This window comes from Bacillus rossius, chromosome 5 (assembly GCF_032445375.1).
Source record: "Bacillus rossius redtenbacheri isolate Brsri chromosome 5, Brsri_v3, whole genome shotgun sequence".
NCBI lineage: Eukaryota > Metazoa > Arthropoda > Insecta > Phasmatodea > Bacillidae > Bacillus > Bacillus rossius.
The window spans coordinates 63,202,068-63,224,924 of record NC_086333.1 but is presented as its reverse complement, the minus strand read 5'-3'; the positions used below and the strand labels follow the sequence as shown (position 1 = coordinate 63,224,924).

General features: G+C 35.7%; 1 protein-coding gene across 6 annotated transcripts in view; it reads left to right on the top strand.

Annotated features, from left to right (window-relative positions):
* LOC134531893 (liprin-beta-1-like) overlaps nt 1–20,967 on the top strand; it is a 77,584-nt gene extending 56,617 nt beyond the window's left edge. For 5 of the 6 annotated variants that reach the window (XM_063367914.1, XM_063367911.1, XM_063367915.1 and 2 more), the window contains 4 exons: nt 2,187–2,395; nt 4,514–4,633; nt 11,194–11,259; nt 13,225–20,967. In XM_063367914.1, the coding sequence (XP_063223984.1) occupies nt 2,187–2,395; nt 4,514–4,633; nt 11,194–11,259; nt 13,225–13,284 (455 nt within the window). In that variant the 3' untranslated portion in view covers nt 13,285–20,967. The remainder of the gene's footprint in view (nt 1–2,186; nt 2,396–4,513; nt 4,634–11,193; nt 11,260–13,224) is intronic. The other variant, XM_063367912.1, reaches the window with a different exon arrangement.
* The last annotated feature ends 1,890 nt before the right edge of the window (nt 20,968–22,857 follow it).

Below are 22,857 nucleotides of genomic sequence, written 5' to 3'. Positions count from 1 at the left end.
AAATGTTATTAACATACGTTTGAACACATTTTTAACAACTTAAAATATTTTAATAAACATCAGGACAAAAAAAGTTGAATATTATTATTTATTAAGTACTTAACTTTCATGATCGTCAGTATAATATATCTATACAAGATATATTTTCACCATTATTTAAGATTTTTGGTCTATTGGCATCATTAAAATGAAAAAGTATTTGATAAACGTGTGGATGATTGTGAATCGCTTGGCTGGTTAACGGACGGATGGATGGCTGAAAGACGGGTGATGGATCTTTGTGAGTCCAGCTTTAATTCCATTATATAACTTACATTTTTGTGCTATATGGTGTATTAACTTACATTTTTGTGCTATATGGTGTATTGATAAGCATTTCGATGTTATTTCAGTTTTATTGCAATTCACCATATAATCTTGTCTCTAGTTATGGCCACAGTAATATGTTTATGTGTTTTTAATGTTTATTTATATGTAGGTATTGAAAATTTGTGCATAGTTTATAGGGAGAGGATCTGACAAAATAATTCTCTCGATGGCCTTAGCACCTTCCAACACCTTGAGTGCCTTCCTTCTTCAGTTTGGGCACGTGTCCACTTCACATCCGTTTCCTTTGATTCCTCTCCGCATTATACGCAATATTATACGTGAACGGGATCCCGTCACTCGGGGTAAAAGTTGGGAAAGAGACCATTCCCAAACTTTGGGAAAATAATGTTTCTCCTCGAGATAATACCTCGGAAAAATCATTTTTTTAATAGTCAAAATCTTAGTGAAACTAATTTTTAAATTACAAAAAAAAATTATATGCTTGCATTTTTATCACCATCTACGTCACAGTAACTTTGTACATGTATTGACCAGACAAAGCACCGAGGTGTTAAAGGGGGCTCTAATGTCGACCCGAGTCAGAAGTGGCAGGTGCAGTTGCTTAAAACCAAAATATGTGTAGAATGAAATAAACGTAATCTATGTACGGCATTTGAAAGGAAAAATTTTAAATATGATAGACAAACATTTAATTACTATGAGGCAAATTTATTCACAAATAACATCACCAGAATGTACTGAACTTAGGCCACTAAAGCTAAACATTACTAAGTGCTGAAGCACATATATCCCATAAAAATTATAGATAAAATCTGGTATGCTAGGTTGATTAAATCCGTACATTTTATGATTTAAAACATTAGGTGCATTTTAGCAAATATAAAATTTTAAATGTATAGTCAAGGCTAGAAGGCCCCAAAAAAGGTAAATTCAAACGTTTATGATAAAAGGCAAAGATAAACCAATGCAATAAAAATCATTGTAATACACATTACACATGCAACTGCCCTTATATGTATAAATTTAACCCACACATATTAGCAACAAGACCTTAAAGATCTAAAAATTAGAAAATTTAAAAAGGTTTTCTTTGGAGCTGAAAGAATCGTGAACAACGAATAAGTTCAACATGACGCGCGAGGATGATAATGACTAAGAGTTTTAAGTACTTCTTAAGCCACAAGACTGTTTCTCGCAAAAGTAAGTCTATAATCATTCACTTTTAGCGTGCATCAAAAGCACACTTAACATTCATTTAGCACGCCGATATGTCCATTTGGAACATGAGGGAACGCCTCCACACTCATGCATAACTCCGTCCCAGAACACAGCTATTGCGCGACCCAAAACTTCTTTGCGAGTCCTAAAGTCAGTTTCATGTTTTTCAGAATGTTTGCTGAGGCTTGGAATTAGCAAATGTAGCTACCGTAAGGCAAACTATATTGACTGGTATAGCTTGCAAAACTTTGTAAGAGTCCCACTTACAGCTAAGGCCAAAAAAAAATACCTGCTAATGTTGAAAGAGATTCGTGTCCCAAGTAGAAGTAAAATTTTGTCTTAGAATGAGTTATTTTGGATGATTTGGTACGTAAATTTATAAAAAAATATTTTAACCAAAATATGTTTTCTCCTGTATCGTTTAGGATTCGGTGAAACAGCAACTGTTGAATCGGCATATCAGCAAAATTTTGTGAATCTGTATAGCTCTATAAAAAAAAACATTTGGAATAGGGAATGAATATGTGGTGGCAATATGAGGTGGTGTTGGAAAAGGTTTTTGGTTTGGGGGGATGCCCCGGGTGGGAACTAGTGTATTTATGCCTGCACCTTGTTATCGCATGTTGCTGTGTGCGCAGGCGTCCACGGGGGGCTGATGATCCACGAGCCCCGCTTCACGGCAGACCTGCTGGCCAGCCTGCTGTCCATCCCCCCGGGCAAGACGCTGCTGCGACGGCACCTCAACACCCACTTCAAGGAGCTGCTGGGCCGCGACTGCATCCAGGCGAAGCGCGACGCCGAGACCACGCTGGGATACGTGCCCCTGTCCGCCACCACCAAGATCAAGGTGCGGGCCGCAGCCTCCAGCTCCCCTCGCTTCCTGCCTACCTGGACGACACACACACGCACGACAGTGTGGCTGAGCTTCAGAAAAAAAACCACACGATTTTAAAACTACTGTAACGTTTTCCACCCCCGACTCACGTTTGTTCGGGCGCCATTGGTTGTTGCACGACTCCACAACCAAAGGGATTTTCCAGCGGTTCAGTGGTTACAGAGAAATGGCTACACAAGAGTTGGTCACATCACTTCCACTCAACCAACTCGCAACACGTTGATCCCGTCTTTTTGCAGTGCCGCTTCCTTACTCCTCCCCTGTGCACCTTACACACACGTTTTCTCTCAGTGTCCCCTCCTCCATCTTGTCTATTCTTTCTCTTCCGTCCCCTCTTCCGCCAGCACTCAGTATCCCTCCGCCGCACTCCAAATGAGGGAATTTTAATTCAGCACTGTTTAGCAAGCTCACTTATTCTAACGAAGTATAATTTCAGAAAGTGTTTAACCACTATTATTGACGTCCTACAAGTTAGTTCACAACACAAAAGTTTCAAGCTAAATATTAGGTGGATCAGGGCGCAAGAAAGTAGTTCCTAGCCTATAACAGCCCCCTTGCTATAGACAATACTGCTGTCGGAGCGGTTGGAAGAAGTGGCGTAACTGCCATTTTACCAGGGCATTGGGGTAAGCTCCAGTCCACCTCACACTACTCAAGATATCCGAGTGGTGTCTGTTTATGAAAAAAAACATTTAAGGATACGCTGAGGGCGGATTTCCAGATTTCATTTTTAAACTGTAATTTTAGAAGCGTGTTAATGGCTAAAGCATGTGTTTTCAGACTAATTTTCAGCAATGAAACATCTGGTACAGATACTTGGAAACACTCAAGGGACTTGCATTACACCTTCATCTTCATTTCTCTCCCATATAATGCATTCGTAACCAACCGCTCAAAACTGATAGATGCTCTATATGATGAGAAGACTGTGCGTCAGTCCACAGCCTTGTACTAGAAGCACCAGCGAGCGTCGCACTTATCATTCCACCTCACTAACACAAATACACCCCTGACTAGGCAGACCCCTTGAAAGAGGTTGAAAATGGGGTGTAACTTACAACCGATGGTGTCTTATATATCAGGTCTCGAAAACTGGCTTACGATATTGATGAATTTCCACATATAAAGGTGAATACATCACTACCCGCCACTAGAATTTGCTGCCAGAGCAGCTACGTCAACTAAGAATCATTCGATTTTAAGAGCAAAATATTTATAATGAAATTAATTCAGTGAAAGTGAAATGACTTGATAAATACTAAACCGCAACTTTGAACCTGATTTTCGACAAGGAATTTAATTAAAATACTGTTTATCCTGTAAAAATTCACTATACAGTTAATAATATAAATTTTATTTTTGGCTTTGTTAACATCTGTTTGTGCTGTCCGCTACACATAGCAGCACCATAGTTACATTTCCTTTTCATGCAACTTCCATTCCATTCATGGAATTACTCCTACCAAATGCTTTATACTGAAAGATAAAATGTTTATACATCAAAAACTTTAATGTTAACTTTAAAATCAATCCCTCATCAACTTCCCTAAAATTAAAATGACAAATGAGCGAATTTTAAACCATTTTTCTTAAAAAATTTGTAGTGTAAACAGTATTTAGCTTTTATTATTTAATAAAATTAACGGTTATCATTAGTACTAGCAAATTGAATATTTTTTTTTAAAAAAGGAAGTTTATTTTAAGTGACTAAAAAAAATCTGGATTGAAATCATTAAATTTTCAAGTGAAAAGTGGTTCAATAGGAGATTATTTAATGGAACCTGAGGTGTTTATATATATTTATGTATTAACTGGCTGAAAAACATTTATGGTAGCCAACATAGTACGTATTTTATTTCTCAGTGTTACATTTGAGACCAACTGTAGGAAATAAACATATGAATAATTTAAAACATTTTAGGAATTAATTTATTTAAATTTTAAGATACCCATCCGTGTTCTTCAGTTCGTAACATGTCCTGTTTTCGAATTACAGAGCTTTTGACTTTGTGCATTCAACCTCATTTATGAAGTGTCTTTCATTCATGCCATCTTGTTTCTAACTTGCAGCTAGTGAAAAAGACCCAGTTTACGCTGAAGCGTAAAAAGTCAAAATCAGAACTTGATTTTGGCGACTTGGTGTGTCCGCTGGACCCCAGCAAGACAGGTGAAGCTACACATGGTGATGGAGTAAGTTCTGACTAACCTCTTATTAACATTAGTGTTTATCGAATTGTTGCTTGTAATGAATGTTTTGCTGGGTTTGGGAAAGTTCATGGAGAGAATATATATATGCTACTACTACTAGGCTTCTGCGAATCAAATATCATATTATTCATGAATATTGAATTGAATTCAAACTTAATATATACCTAACTTTTATTCCAACTCATCACAAAGTCCCAGAAATATGATGCAAAATATTTTAAAATAAAAAGAAGAGAAATACATATATACTGAATTAAATTTATTTGGAACCATAACAGAGTGGTGTAAAATGCAATAAAAGAAAACCAGGCTATGCATTTTCTTAAACCAGGAAAATTAAAATTTTGATAACTCTATTGTTCATCAAACTGATTATATACATAAAAATAGACTATTATTAATCATAATTACAGATTTTTTTTACAAATAAAAAGTGTTAATGTACTATGTTGCAGAAAGCAAATCCAAATTTCTGAATTAATCCTATTGGGTTTATACATGCTACACTATTTTCATTTAAATAGTTTTGTGAATGAATTCCTCTTGGCTGTATCTGTTAGTAAAAGTAAAGAATAATTTGAAAATTGTTTGATTTGAAATTTTGAATCAAATATCAAACTAAGTATTCATTTATGCCAAATATATTTGGAATACTACTTGCAGAACCCTATACATAGGCATGGTCGGGCAGAGAAATTTGACTTCGGGCGGGCTCGGGCGGGTAATTGTCCAAAATTTTCGGGCTCGGGCAATCTCGGTCGGGCATCAAAATCAGATAATGAAATAAATTTTGAACATAAAATAGTCGTACTTAAGTTTGCATTGACAAACCTGAACTGTTTTTATTTATTTACTATACCGCACTGATATGAAAGTTAAACATTAAACTAAAAAATAGAGTGCATATTAATCTTGGAAATAAAGTGCTTATTAACTAAATTGTGTTTGGGTAGCTGCTTGAAGGTTCATTGTCACTGCTGATTGACCTACACTTCCACTGGTATCCATTTTAGTAAAATAATGACATGAATTAAATAGAAACAATTCACAACCACTTTCTGCAAATGCCACGCAACTACAATGTGTGTAATTAAAGTCAGCTTATAATCCTTCTCGCACACAGCAAGCAGCTCCACCGGCCTTGAACACTACTTTGTGACTATTGAGCAGTGAGCATCCGCCGTGCGCGCGCGCGTGCGTGCGTGTGTGTGACAGAGAGACAGAGAGAGAGAGAGAGAGAGAGAGAGAGAGATAGAGAGAGACAGAGAGAGAGAGAGACAGAGAGAGAGCCAGAGAGAGAGAGAGACAGAGAGAGAGAGACAGAGAGAGAGAGAGACAGAGAGACAGACAGACACACACAGAGACAGAGACACACACAGAGAGAGAGACAGACACAGAGAGAGAGACAGAGACACACACAGAGAGAGAGACAGAGACACAGAGAGAGAGAGACAGAGACACACACAGAGAGAGACAGAGACACAGAGAGAGAGAGACAGAGACACACACAGAGAGAGAGAGACAGAGACACACACAGAGACAGAGACACACAGAGAGAGAGAGAGACAGAGACACACAGAGAGAGAGACAGAGACACAGAGAGAGACAGAGACACACAGAGAGAGAGACAGAGACACACACAGAGAGAGAGACAGAGACACAGAGAGAGAGAGACAGATACACAGAGAGAGACAGAGACACACACAGAGAGAGAGACAGAGACACACACAGAGAGAGACAGAGACACAGAGAGAGAGAGACAGAGACACACACAGAGAGAGAGAGACAGAGACACACACAGAGACAGAGACACACAGAGAGAGAGAGACAGAGAGAGACAGAGACACAGAGAGAGACAGAGACAGACACAGAGAGAGAGACAGAGACAGACACAGAGAGAGAGACAGAGACAGACACAGAGAGAGACAGAGACACAGAGAGAGACAGAGACACACAGAGAGAGAGACAGAGACACAGAGAGAGAGACAGAGACACAGAGACACACACAGAGAGAGACACAGAGAGACAGACAGAGACACACACAGAGACAGAGACACACACAGAGAGAGACACAGAGAGACAGACAGACACACACAGAGACAGAGACACACACAGAGAGAGAGACAGAGACACAGAGACACACACAGAGAGAGACACAGAGAGACAGACAGAGACAGAGAGAGAGAGAGAGAGAGAGAGAGAGAGGCGGGCGACCAGCTGCATCGTTAGTCAGCCAGCGAGAGTAACGGTAAATGTTGACCTTGACCACTTCCGCTTGCTGCAGGGCTCGCTCTCTTATATCTGTCTCCCCCTCCCACAAACACACTTGCTGACCGGGCACCTTCTTTATCTTATCTCACGCACACTCACTTCACCGGCACGCCGGGACGGCGGCGGCGTGGCATGTTCCTGCAGCTGCCGCGCGTTCCAAAAAAAAAAAGCTTTGTTTACTTGCGCCGTGCGGTATTGCCGTTTTCCAAGGTGCCCGATATTTTCGGGCACTGAAATACCCGCCCGGAATTTCGGGTATACTTGATACCCGAAACACTGCCCGAAATTTCGGGTACCCGACCATCCCTACCTATACATTACGTCTAGTTTGGCGATGAAGAGTAATTTAGGCAAGGGGGGGGGGGGGGGGGGGGTAGTTTGTATGTGTTTATGAGTTCAAAAGTTTGAAAAATAACAGCCATTTTAACATTTTTAAAATGTCTTCAAAAGTCATTATGAAAACTGTTTTTATCTGATTTTAAAAGTTAAAAAAATATTACATACAGTCTAGTATGTAGCACTAAACGTAAAACTAAAATAATACAATTAAAAAAAAAGTAATTGATTTTAAAGGCCAGATACAGGCTGAAGTAAAATACTTTTTGTTTCTCTCCATTTTAAGTAGATTTCAAAGAAATATTATTGTAGCCGTTACGATGGTGCAACTTTCAGAAAATTTTATATAGTTTTTCATTTCATTGTCCATAGACTCTAAAACCATTGTCAACTCAAAAGTTTTTATTTATATATATATATATATGTTAGGCTATTGCCTTCAACCGAGATTTTCCACTACTAGATTTTATTTATGAGTTTGGAAGTGATTTGTGAAATATTGTGACAGTTATCGTGTCCACAAACTCTTTAAGACCGGAAATTTGATATTTTAGTTTCTAAAATTTTGTACAGTATTTGTTTTGTCTTGCACTCAACGAAAATTGTTTTATGCACTAAGATAAAAGCAAAGTTAATTCTCAGCTGGTGATGGGTGTGTGCGTATCAGCTAACCATGCTGTTTGTTTTTTATTCATAACCAGACTGGCATATCAATGTCTATTGTGACTAACTGGTTCACTAATTCAGCTGTGGAATATAACAGTTTGAGAACATTTTTGTTGTGCTGTTTCTGTCTGGCTATATGTTAATGATGTTTGATGATATGATACTTGATTAAAATCGTTATTTGGGACATACATTATTGCTAGTTTGCACTGTATGTCATTGAGAAAACGTACAAAGAAAGTTGAATACACAGAAAACAAGCCAAAATCAGCTGATGTTAAATGTTAAGTGTCAGTGTGTTGTTCAGATCATCTGGGCAGTATCATTGCTATGTTGCTCTGTCAGTTGCTATGTTGTCGAGAGTTGTGGTTTGTCTGTATTTTCTGTCTCATCATTTCAGCCCACTGTGCTCATGTGTGCTGTGATATTGTTTTGACTAATTCCTTCCTCTAAATCCTCTGTGCTGTCTTTACATTCAACATTTTAATCAGCTGATTTTGTTATTTTAGCTTGTTTTCTGTTAGTATATTCATCTTTTTTTGTCCATTCCTTGAGTTTTCTCTATGACATACAGTGAAAAAACTACCAATTACCTATGTCCAAAATAATGATTAATTTTTTATTTAAATTACTTGTTACCAGGTCATGTACTGTGTTCGTGATTGTTTTTGTAACTACTACTATCTCCACACGGTATGTTGCTTTCAGTGACAAAAATATACAGCAATATATCCATGATAGTTTCAGCTGTGTGAAAGCATACTTTTTGTGATAGATCGTGAGTTTTTAAGTACCTATGTTTTGTTGCCATTGTTATTAATACAGTATTTTTAAATGCAATTGTGTCAAGCTAACTTCATGCAAGACCGGTCGGGCTTTAGGCCCAAAGCCCTGACGTGACGGGCCGCCGGGATTGGTGCCGGTGCAGGCTTGGGTCCTCACGGTGTGAAAGGGTTCGAGTCCCACGGAGCTGGCGACGGCTGTAGGGGAGGGAACTGGCTGGAGGGGGGAAGCTGCAGCATTGTCCATCCTCCTGGGGCCGGCTCGGGCAGTGATACGTCGGCCCTGGTCGAATCTGGCGCGAGCCCGTTTCCCGGCTCTGCGCTGCTCCTGAGCATGTCTAGCTCTCAGGTCTGGCCAGCCCAGAACTCAGATTCCCCACCCCACACTGCCCTGCACCCCATACATTTTTTAAACCTTGCTCGCTTGCCGTCTCCTCCCCCTTGGGTACTCATATCTTTAACTTTTAACTAAGTAATTTTTGTTGGAATATTATTAACACTCAGATTACATTATGATATACAGGGATTATCTTAACTGGTTTTCTGCTACAAGTACAGATTGTGTACTGGTATCTGCCATCATGCGGAATTGGAAAAAAAAATAAATAAAAAGTAGACAAAGTTAGTAGGTGATTACTTTTGGATGTAGTTACAGATGTGTAAAATCACCGAAACAAAAAAAAAAAGTTGAATTTTAAAAGAACATTGGTAGTGGTTTTCCTGCATTCTTAAACAATAAACTTTTAAATTAAGATTTGAGTGAATGTAGGAAAAACCTAACCATGTTTGAAGAGATTTTTTTTTTTTGCTAATTTAAAATTTTTATGACCAAGTGTGTAAAAAATACGATTACAGAAGATGGAAGATATTTTGTATGTGTTGCCCTGTTGTGCAAAACCATAAAATGGAAATATAGTGAGTTACCATGAGACAATTAGTCAGGCAAAATTTGTAAACATGAATATTTGCATGACTTTTTAGAAATATCGAATAACATGTAGTATTTACCTAATGAATGATAAATAAAACAAAATGAATTTTTTTATTTTTTGTACTCTAACTGAGCATGATGGTTAAGGTTTCTCGTCAGCAAGGGTTACACGATACGCAGGTTTAATACCAAATGCCAGTTTTGCCTAGTCTTTACGAGTGATGAATTCCCCCGCTGACTCCGTGTGCTTATACCAGAAGATTATACTCACTTTGTGTTGTCTGTCCGTGCTCACTCATTGCTCCGCCCTTGACTACCGCTTCCAAGAGTTCCTTAGCTGCTCGGCCCAGGTTCTCCGTGCTGAGGGGGTTGGCTCCTCCGCCGAGTCGATGTGGCTTCTGACTCGAGTCCCTTGTCTGGTTGGTGCCGGGTGGACTCGACTAGAGAGTTGTTTGCTCTCCCTCGTTCACCTTCAGGGACTGGGCAACTCACCCCCCACCTTGTACTTTCGATTCTGGTCGTCCCCTCAGTCTGGCAACTCCCCCAGCGTGATTACACTCGCTGAGCGAACAGCTCGGGTTGTCCGCCGCTGCTGCTGTTCTACTGCTCGTTGACCGAGGAAGTGGCGCTCTGTCTCGCCTTTGAATATATATACTGTATAGAAGTCGCGAGTGGATAGGATTTACTCTACGTTTTTCAGAAGCGTATGATGAGCAGCTTGGGAACTTCACCGCTGCAGGGCGCTGCCGTAACGCCCTGTATCGTCTTAGTTGTTATTTACACGTTAGAGCGCAGCACTGTCACCCGCTGTCATTCCCCGCACCCCCCATCCATCATTCACTGCAGCTCAAGGTCGTTCAGTGGGAGGGGGAAGGGGTGTTTGAAGAGTTCGACACTTCTCCGCTAGGGACCACCACAAGTCGATGCCCTAGAGATGGTGGCAATTGCGGCGGTGAATTAACCAACTACCTCAAACCGTATTAGAAATTTTAACCTGGGCTGGCGACTTGTATACAGTATATATATTCAAAGGTCTCGCTGATAGCACAGCGCCAGCCTGGAGCAGGGGCGAGCTCGCAGCTTCACTAGCCGCGGCGCCACCTCTCGTACTTGCCTGACGAGGAGGCTGGCGATCCCTGCCGAAGCCCCTTGCAGTGGATTGCGACTCGTCGTTCCGGCTGGGCGCTTCCTCGAAGTTTGTGGTCAGAGTGGCCACTTATACCCACCGGCCTTGATGACTTCAGAGTAGTTTGTGTCGATCCCAGCACACTCATGGAACTGTCGCTGTGGGGGTGCTTTACACTAGGAAAGGTTTTTTTTTTTGAAACAATTTACAGCTAACTCCACTTCAAACACTACGCTTAACACAGCCAGAAAAATTCAGTTTGTGCTATGAATTTATGTGATATGTGATTGTTCTTTTTACAGTACTAAAATTATTTTACGTGTATTGTTTTGAAGCATTCAGTTGCTTCCTAAATTGGTTAATTTGTACTGTTTACTGCATTTGTGAAATGAAATTTTAATTTTTTTTTGTGTTGATATTTTTGTTTCAGATGATACAAAATACCTCTCCAAGAGCAGATCTGGATGTCTTTCATGAAAACAATGTACAGAGAAAGGTAGAACCCCGTTTTTACACTATTTAAGGGGTTGTCTGAAAATTTTGTAAAATGTGGGAAAGTGGAAAATAAGGGAAATGTAAGAAGAATTTTTTTTTTGCTCAGAAAACTGTGATATACGACCTTACATACCATATTCTGACATGTACATAATTATTGATTGTGAGTTTCTGCAGCATATCTAAATAGAATAATTAATATTAAAGTCCTATATTCACATTCTGTATAAAGTACAGGTAAGCATACATACACTATAGGTACATCATATGTACTTTCATATTTTAATTAACAATTCATAGTAGCATCAGACATTTACAGATTAAGAATATTAATAAATTTACACTATTTAATCACCACCCTGAGTTGTATTTCCTTCAATGATTACGACTTTTTTCACAATTGTGTTGAGACTTTAAATAAGCATGCTGCATGCCTAACCTCTCAGAAAGTGAAAAACTAGTACCTTTGTGGTCGTCCATGCACTTTAAAATGTTCAGTTTTTCATCAATTGAAAACATTTTTAATCTTTTACATGCTGCCATCTTGATAAAATACGTATAGATAAAAATTCATTAATCAATCACATTATTGACATTTAAATATGTTACCGATCAGTTATTTTTAATGGATGTTTGCAAAGATGAATACAATAAATATAAACTGTAGCTCTCGCATTGTGTGCCAACATTTTCTTAAAGTCTGCTATTATTTTACCAGTGTTGGCAGCCTGTAAATACAGTTTTTTAATGGAAGATCACAGCGCTACTATTCCCAACAGTATTTTGGATTTAGTATTTATTACACATGAAAATATATTATCTTCTTTATATATATGACATGACAAACTTGGGAATAATGAATTTATGAAGATATAGCATAAAAAAACAGTGTGAATTGTGGGAATAATATTTTAGACACGTTGTAATCAACAAGAATTTATTGCATAGCATCAGATGAGGTTAAAATGGGACCAAAACAAATGGTGCAAATAACTGGAAAACGTAAAAAGCGGTAAAGTAAAATGGGGTTTTTATGGTACAACACAACACTGCTAGGTAAGCCCCTTTATGTGCATTTAGTATTTAAAAATGAGTAGTCCTATGCAAATATTCAAATTTTCAATTACGAATAATAAACTATTCGTATTTGATTCGACCTCGAATACTAACACTTTGAAATAGTGAATATTCATTTCCTTACGAATATTCGACATACCATACCTTGTGAGTTTATCTTATACCAATGTTCACTGTTTAGGTTAAGACATTTCTGCGATATAAATACCCTTTTTTTGGTGTTTTAATGGTGCTTCGTAATCAAAAACATGAACAATAATTTAAACATGCAACAACTATTCAAAAAGTATTTTTTTCACTACTGTCTCGTTAAACAGCAACCGAAAAATCACGTGAACAATTCAAAACACTGCATATTTTTCACTTCAAACTTGAAGACAAAATGTTATTGGTATTCATTTCATCACATGCACCAGAAGTGGGAAATAAAATAAACTAACACAACAACCATGGACAACACCACCACAAAACACGGACGCACTATTATTTTTTTCTTTTCTGTGTGGCTTACAGCTTACGCCAACAGCCAAAGGGTCCTTGTTCAATTCTATTAAATGGACATTAAAAGAAGTAATCGTCATAGTTTCAATGCCGTACAAATGAATGTCACAATAAATCTAACAGCATGTGATACAGTAACATATTGCGTGCTGTATATGTCTATGACAAAACAGATGCAACTCAAAAATATGTTTAAAAAAAGAAACACATAAATACGGTTTAAGATTCTTGGTGAAATTAGAAAAAAATAGTTTTTATGATATTGCTGAACTAAAATGCAATTTATCTGGTGGCCGTTAACCTTGAAAACTATCTAGGGTTTTAATATGAATTTCCATTGTCCTTCAAGAATGGAGTGGGTAGTGTTACATTATTTTGTGTGTTTCAGAGTCCAGATCTCCAAACTGATAATACATTGCCAGGAACAGGAAGGACCAGCAATTTGTAATATTTGTACAAAAGCAAAAATGCAGGAAGAAAGCTTATTGACATCCCTAAGACATTGACATCTGATTTACTATATAGCGTGTGAAAAGTCGTTTGTTAAAAATTTTGAATAACTAAGACCAGTATAAATGTGACCTTAACTGAAATAATTTAACACATTATTAAACAGTCCAGTTTTTTTTTAAATTACTGATTAATTCACTAAGAGATCCATAGTTTTTGTTATATTTTAATGTTTTGTAACATTTTAACATTGGTATTTCTATTTACACTCAATATACATACCAAGAAAATAGTATGTTTTTTTTTTAACATGTATTTTTATTCCAGATACACAAACTTGTACAGTAGCATGTAAGAAAATTAATTAATTATGTGTGTACATATATGGTTGCTTGCAGGATTGTTTTTTTTGTCATAGTTTTGTGCTTAGCATGTTTTTTTGTTTATTATTATTATTTGTTTATTATTATCATACCAAAACTTACTGATTAATAAGCTCCTGTAATGTTTTGTGAATAACTATTGTTATGTTACTATTTATTTTTCAAGAATTGGGCAATCACATTGTATTTTTAATGTAAGCTACTTGAAATACTTGGAGATGACTGGTTTGTTTTTACAAAAAAATTATATATTTTACAATGTAGATTATTGTGTTACTTTCAATTGGTAGAGCCAAGATTATGGTGTTATAAAAAAGCAAATTTTATCACCAAACAAAGTGGGTTTCATCTTTATCGTCATGAAAATTAAAACACATAATAAGTACATATTCAATAATTCATGGTAAGACACTTAAAATGTGTACATTAAACAGCAATACATGTAAGTTAAACAAAAATTTACAACTGCAACTAAAACATCTATTTTTTTTGTAAAGTTTTTTATTTTTTAAAAAAGTGATAATTATAAAAATTAAGCAGTGGCAGAACAAGATTTTTTTTTATAAAAGGAGGGGGGAGGGGAAATTAAAAAAAATAATTTGGACAATTGTATCAAAAAAATCTTACATTACTAAATTTACTAGTATTGACACACACACTGACATATGGGCCTACAATATTAGCTGTAGGCGACGTGGCTTCTCACAGTAACATACTGTCTTCACTGATATGTTGCTAATTTTTTTCATAACTTGGGTGAAGGTGAGAGGATGATATATCATCCTATCACCTCTACTTATGCCACTGAAAAAAAGTACGGCTAAACATTGTTTGTAAATGCAATATCTAGAACCCAGTTATAATGGTTATTTGGATAAGTATCTTATAGCTATTCCTTTTATTTTTAAAGAAACTTGCGTTCTCAAATCTAAACCAGAAATAGTGATATCGAAACTACTAACCCTACTAAACTTTTTAGGCAGTGGGGGAAAAAAAAAAATTTAATTGATCATATGGTGTATTCCTGTTACCAACATATCTTTAAATTAAAATTTTACTTTTTGTGTGGTATAAAATATAGACTGCTTTTATTTACATTACAGTTAACTCCCAACTATCCGGGCCTGAATTATCCATGCATAAATGTAGTTTGTTAGTTTGTTATGATCTTAAGCTGTAAAAAAAATGTGGGTGTGGAGTCCACGCATGAGAGAAGTGAAGCTTCTTGCTTATCATATTACGTATTACTGTATTAGCATTGAATATATATAACTTATAGAAGTCGCGAGGGGATAGGATTTATTATTCCAATTTTCGGATCCAAAACTGTGGTAGTTGTTAGCTCCGCCGCTAGACAGCTCTTCTTTCCACAAGAGGGTGCTCGTAGTTACCAGCTTCCACGCTAGAGCGCTGTAGCGTCGCTTTTGTCAAGGTCATGCGCGTAATTCTCTGTCTCACTCTATCGAGAGGCGGTGCCTTTTGTTGAAATCCGAGCGCTCAGATACGGGCGGGCGCAACTGAAATGGAGAAGTACGGCCACCGAAAAAAAAAAGTGCGGTTAAAAGATGCCAACATCAAAATTTAAGTTTTAATTATAAGAAAACTACAGAAATTTCTTAAACGTAATAACGTAAAAAAAAATACTGACATTCGTAGTTCAGAATTTATAAAATGTTGTGTTAACGGAGTGGCGCATTGAGTAAAATGGCAAAACATAATTTGGAATAATTCTTGACGTTGAATGATTTTGGTAGCTATGAAACAACTATGGCTGCGATGACTGTTCAAACGCGTGCACGTGTTGTTATTAGTAACTGAAACTAATGGTATGATGTCATACTTTGTGGCTATGCAGTTTATAATTTTTTTTAACATAAGATGAAGCATTTTTACATAATGTTTTGGTTGTTTCGTAATTCAAAATAAATAATTTTAAACGTTATATGGTGAATATTCCCAGTAACGAATGACCACTAAAAAAATCAATTTTGCCAACATAGATCTGAAAAGTTAACGATTTACTATGTTAAGTTGCTTATAAATAACGCACATTTCCCGGATCTCCAAAGAAAATAAGAGTTTTTGTTATAGCATTGAGTTGCCACTCTTTATATTCCTTGCTTTGAGGTTAGATACACAAGTTATGCTCGTAAAAACGATGCGCAAGTATTTTGAATACAAATATATTTTCTTTTAATAACCGAAAGGTAAATATTATTTCCATGAAATATAATACAATTATTTAAACACAGACAACATATCAGAGCTATTTTTTGTTTATTATTCCATCTGGCGTGATAAATATTATATTTTAAAAACAGTTTGTGGATTTTTATTATAAAATAAATATTTATTTATGACATCAATTTAAGTTGTTCAAAAAATTCACTTTGGTATGAATTCAACCAAATTCATGTTATTCAGGGCAGAAAATTAGAAAATTCCAAAAAAGATTATCTACATTGCTGTTTTGTGTAAATCTGTGAACGGACTTAGTAAGTGATATATTTATAATTCCTCATTTTAGCAACCCATTTTAACACAAGAGAAAAAGAATTTTATACTAAAAATTATTATGTTAAACCATTAATTAGCAGGAAACATTTATGAATAATCTATTTAAATTTGCATTTGAACAGTGAATATTATTTTGCAATAATAAATATATTTTATGATCGTATATTACGGATGAAAAGTTTGTATTTCCATCTAATCAGAAGAATTATGACACAGTTAATTAAATTGCTTTACAAGTTTTTATTCACATGAAAATCATTAAAAATTGGTTGGGAAGTTATATAAATATACAAAAACAAATCATTATACATACAATTTTATTATATTAGTGGATTTAAATTAATGGTGTCCCAGTGACTACTGCGAAGAAAAAAAAATCTTGCGAAAGGTTTCCTCGTAATTGAAATTCGTCAAAAAAAAAAATCTATCTCTCATTTTTGGTGACATTTTTGACAAGTGGTAGGATGAAATTTGAGACTGGCAAATGAATATTGTGAAGCAATAAACAAAATATCACATTCGTGAACTACAAATATATAGTTGTTTTTATTTTATAGTAAAAGTATATCTAATAACCCGTGGCTTCGCTCACGTAATTTCCGGGTATTGCTGATATTCTACCATTTTAAGAAAAGTATGTAGGTATTAAATTCCAAAGATTTTTGAAGAATTATACACAAAGAACTGTCAAGTATAGAACATATTTAATAAATAAAAATATTTTTACGACTTATTTTTAATTGGTTTAGCGTAAGCCTATTTTAACTTTTATTTAAAATTAAGTACCTACCTTATTTTCTATCTCCCGGTTTAGTGACTTTGAGAATATATTTTTCCTTGATGAAATCTTAACTCTTTTCCATCTGACGAAGAAGCCAATTAAAATATAAACTAAGACTCGCGCACTTATTGTATGTTAAGACTGCCATCGTTTTAAATTACTGTAATTTTTTTAGTTATAGTCATGCTTAGGATAATAACATAATATGCCTTATTACGCATACATTTCAGTATTCATGAAACCAATGCATTTTTATTTGAAATGTAGAGCAGTTAGGCCAGTTACCAAATTTCTTATCTCGCATATTGATTTTTTGGTATGGCTAGTATTACTTAAACTAAATTTTTGAATTTTCACTGATGTACTCTTTTCCCTTTTCTATGTGATTGAGAAAATATAGCAATATACGTAAACCAATTAAACCAAAATCATCCTGAATTTTTATTACCGAAAAAAGTTAAATACAAAAAATTTTAATATGCGTATTTTATTATTGAATTTATATATATCTTGCCAATACTGATTTAGTGGGTTCCATTTTTTTTATTTTTAAAAATAATATCTACCCTGTTTTACTACTTAATAGATAACGTTGAATAAGAGAAGGTTGTTTAAGGTATGTTGATTTTCCTTGCCAATATCTAAAAGTAAATTTGTACAAACGCGAAATATAGTTAAAAATATTTTGAACGGAACACTGACTATTGGCCCAATACAAAGTTTTAATAGCTAATTTTCACTTCACTCGGGTACAGAATCCCATCATTCAGTGATTTCCGTGGCTAGCTTCTTTTGGGATTTCATCATTCTCAAACGACGGTAAAGGAAGCTCCTCTTCAAGGTCGCCTAACGATGCTGATAAGACCTGCCGGGTAATTTGAATCGTTGGTCTTGGATTTTCGAAGGGTTGGTTGTGTGGGGGGGGGGGGGGGGGGGATGAAGGATGATGTCACGACTGGGCTGGTTAACCTAGTTCTGCCAAATACCACCAGGGGCGTATACGGCCGATACCCAGCGATGAAAGCGATCGCAGCGGCGGAGCTTGGAACTACAACAATTCTTCTGAGAAACCGGACAGAAAATTTAACCTGGGCTCGCGACTTCTATACATTATATATATTCAATGGTATTAGGGATAGGAAACATGATTCTGTTTGGTTGAGTTCACAGATAAAAAAAATATATATGCAAGTGTATTGCATAAAGTGTGAGTATGTGAGTGTGAGTGTGCAAGTATGCAATTGTGGAACTATGCAAGTGTGTGATTATCTAAGTGTGCAAGCATGGAAGTATACTGCTTCATTTCCACCTCTCCCCTGCCGTCTCCTTCTCTACTGGTTCCCGCACCACGTACCTAACTATATTCCCTCAGACGATCGGAATTTTCGTAACTCTCGAAAATTTTAATCCCCTCAGCAAATAAGTTTCACTTCAAAAAAAACAGATAGCATCACTCAGGCACATTTTTTCCCTTGGCCGTTCTATATTTTTTTAACCACCCTGTTACTGTGTCGGAAAGCTTTTTGGTGTGAACCCATCTTATCTCCCACCCTCTCAGCTTTTACGTTTGTCACACTTTAAACCCATGGGGGATGCCTGCTGTTTCACGTCTCCAGTCTCCACCTTGTTTGTTTCAAGTGCTGTTATCAGCCCACCCATTGGCCTGGGCAGGTGCCCGGCCAGTGAAATGACTGGCTGGCACACCAGTGTGCTTGTTTTGTGAAAGGACAAGGAACTGCGAAGAAATAATGTCTTGCCACAGAGAGGTAGAAAAAAATAAGTACGTGGAGAGAATGGAGGGGAGAGGAGTGCGGGACTGCCGCCTCTCCAGCAGACGGAGAAAGACCGCATGGTGACACAGCACAGTGTCGTATTGGTTACGTCCTGATTAGCTGAGATGTAGTATCCAACTACTGAGGACAAATATGTGGTGCAACCCAAATTCGAATGGATTACCCGGTATTTTTTTTTACAGAATTTCAATTATCCGGGTATCGGCAGGTCCCAGTGAACACTAATAATCGAGAATTTACTTACTTTGAAAAAAAAATCCATATGTAGTAACTAAAAAAAAATGTTTTTGCTTACAAAGGGAGGGTCCGAGTAGGGGCTCACCGATTTGGCTTAAACTGTGTGAGTGGATTGCCAGACAACGCTCTTGATCACTGCGCTACGCTGCTGACTTGACAATTCATGAAAAAATATCCTTTAAACTCTACTTTTTAAAACCTTTAAAGAGATTTGTCTTGCTTCCTAGGACCCACTCAGGCTATATATTTTAGGATGTTGTAAGGGGCATCTACCACCTAGTACCTGCTTCTACTCACACAGTTTAAGCCAAATCGGTGAGCCCCAACTCAAACGCTCCCCTTGTTAGTACATGTATATAATATACTAGGTTTTTAAATAAAAACCTAAAGTAAAAATTTATGAAATTCTACATTTCAATAAAACAAAATTTGCTAATTCAAGTTAATTTTGCTGCCATTTGTGTTTTGACTTCAATTTCGCTGTTATTTCAGTTTTAGTGCTATTCACCACAATCTTGCCTCTACCAATCAGTTTATCAATCTTTTATAAAGTAAACAGTTTTTGTTTTAAATTAGTTTTATAGTTGTGAATGTTCACAAACATTTATAGCGTAAAAATGATGAATACTTTTTTTAAATTATAGTAATTGTAAAAGTTTTATTAAACTATCGTAAATTCAACGTACAATAAAAAAAAATTTATAGGACGTTTTTCTACATTACTGTATGGTCAGAATGTTAGTTAGCTGGTACTAAATTTCTGCCTAAATATTTCTTACAGAATACACTGCCAGTTATTTTAGCCTGTTTATGATGCTTGTGGGGTTATATTGTAGCCTACTTTGGAAGAATATTTTGTGTGTAAAAGGGCAGTGTGTGTTATGTTTTTAACTGTGACTCTGCAGTTGACTTGCTCATGCAGTGTAGACTCCTGGCATAGCCGGACTGTCAGAGGGAGCGATGCATGCAGAGGTACCATAGATTCTCGCCGCCCAGTGTGTTTGCTTTTTTTTTTGTGTGTGTCTTCAAACACCAGCGAGTGCTTGTGTTTTTGTCCACTCTCTACTTTTAAATGTCTAAGTTAGTAAACATAGTGGGCTGTTACCATTCTTCGTACCTCACTCTCCGATTGTAGCACATGCACGTTTTACTGCAAAGGGGCACAAGTCACAAAATAGGTTGTAAAAAAGTAAATGCAGTGATAACAGATAAACTGCGGAAGGTATCTGTGAAGCAGTTCAGAGTGCAAAAGTGATGTTTGCTTTTAGGCTCATTCTGGTTGGCGCGGTATTAATTTTTTTATTTAAATATAACTTCAGTTAATTACCTTTCAGACATTTTAATTGTATTATAAGTTTATAACTTTTCATAGTACATACATTCTAGTTATTGAGTAGTACATTAAAGGAGTAGTATCATAAATTATGCTCGTATAAATTCATATTTTTGCTCATGAGTTTATAAAAGGTTCTATCAATTTGTGAAGTTTTCATTGCGTGGTATACAGTATACAGTGTTTAAAATGAAAAATGTCTTAAAACTATTTAGTTTCAGGATATCATTAGTAAAAAATAAAGATAGACTTTCGAAACAAAAACTAGAAACTATATTTTAAGGATTTTGTGAAAATATAATTGTTATTTATTTATGAATGTTATTCAAAAAATAGAGTACGGCATCAAAAACTTTACAGAAATTGTTTATTCCGAAGTATAACACGCAATGTTGTGCCTGCAAATAATGCCAGGATAAAAATATAAATTGGCCTTTAAGGTTCTCAGAACCGTTAAAGAATAATAACTGAAGTTATAAAACCATCATAAACTATGAAATACTTATCTATTATTTATTCGGTTTTAATCACTGTAAAAATATACAAAGTTATAGATGACTAATAATTTAGGAAACTACCCGCTTAAAGTAATTCTCTCTGACAGTATTTTTTTTTTAAATTCCACGAAGATGTTTTACATCTAATGAAAGTTTAGCATTGTTATTTATTATTGTTTTTGAGTAACAAAATTGATGATTTTTTTCCTGATGTTTAAAATGTTTTTTATTCAGCAGAGCTAAAAAGATGCTCAGAACCAAATTTGGTGCTGCACACATCATGAACATACTTTAGCGAAAATAGATAGCATTACTCAGGGGAAGGATAGCAAGTAAAACTTTGGTGAATATTGACATCCTGTTTGGCATTTTTCTTCAAAATTTATTTCTTCTGTTAGAAACCAGTTATACAGTTTGGACTGACTATAAAAGAGCAGATTTTTTTTTTTTGTCAAGCGATATCATGTATGTATTCGCAGTTATCATCACTTGCATGCACTTTTTACACCAATGATATTACACTAAGTGAAAACAGAAATATTTGTGGGAGAACTACAAATGCAAGCGAAGAATTTTTTTTTTGTAAATAGCCCTTAAAAAAAAGTAATGATGAAAAACACAAAAAAAAAAAATCAACGTGGCATGTATGGCAGAGCCTTATTTAAAACATTGTGTGGTTTCTGTGCTGGGCTGACAGTTCGCAGATGCCTGCATTTCTGGCTGGTCCAGATGGAAGTCAGACAGATGACCATGTTCGTGTGCAGCAACATGTGGCTAACAACTATAAAGTTATCTACATAAGTGAATGGCTCTTACATAGGGAGGGCATGACTTGGGAAATTCACTTCAGGATGAGACTCTGTGTATTAGCAGTATACCTTTAGGGTGTTCACCCCTTAGAATAATAAGCCAATTCCAATAATAAAAAAAAAGCCTTTCAAAATTTAAGCACAGTTTATATACTAGTTAAATTTCACTCTGGCCATTGGCGCAGTTGCTTGGGTGGTAAGATACTAGATAACCGCTCCGATGCTCAGGTAGTGATTCCCGCTTGTCTTTTTTTGAAAAATAATATTTTGTTTTAAATAAATCTACTGTTTAAAAATATTATTAATTTAGATATAAATAATTTAATATAATTTATTGGATATTGTATATTTAAATTACAGCAATAATTCAATAATTATATAAATAAAAATTAGGGATGGGCCAATCAAATCCTCAAATACCATCAGATCCTTTGCATTCAAAATATTCAATATTTGAGGGAAAAGATTAAAAAAATGTAGAGGAAATAGAGTAAATTCAAAATTCAAAACTGATAACCCCTGAAGTTAACTATTTTTTTTCCCCTTCATATCTATCCTGTTACCATTCCCAAAGATATTGTACTTTTAACATGTAATATATAAATAAAATGCAATATATATTGATTCTGGAACTTTATAAGACAAACATTTAAATGGCTGAATGTTTCAACATCATAGTTAATAAATATTTTTAAAATTTTCTTGTATATTATTTTATTTTTTCCCTTGAGACTTAGTCAGATTCAAGGGGTATGTTCAAAATACTCGTAGGGATTTGAATTTGAGAAAATTGGGATGACCCATCCTCATCACTAATAAAAATTCCTGTGACTAATCATTAAATGTAATTAAAAGTTTTTTAATATTCCATCTAAACAGTTACAAAATATTAGGTTGAGAAAGGTTTTAACCTCTAACATGACTGTGAGCAGTTAGTTGCTTTATATTCAAAAGGATAATGGGCTAACCCTACTATTGTGTATAGGTAATTTTTCTACAGTTTGATCATTCTTATTTCTCTGTTAACTCTGAATCAACTTGCCAGTTTGTTCTTGAATGAATAAAGTATGTTTTCCAACAGATCTAATTCAACAGTGTTCATCTAAACAATCATCTTTTATTAACTGTGCAAATTGCCAAAAAAGTCTTGTTTCTAATGTTTTTATGAAATTTTAATCCAAGTTGCTTGTAAAACAAAATTGTGAGTAAATATTAATAAAA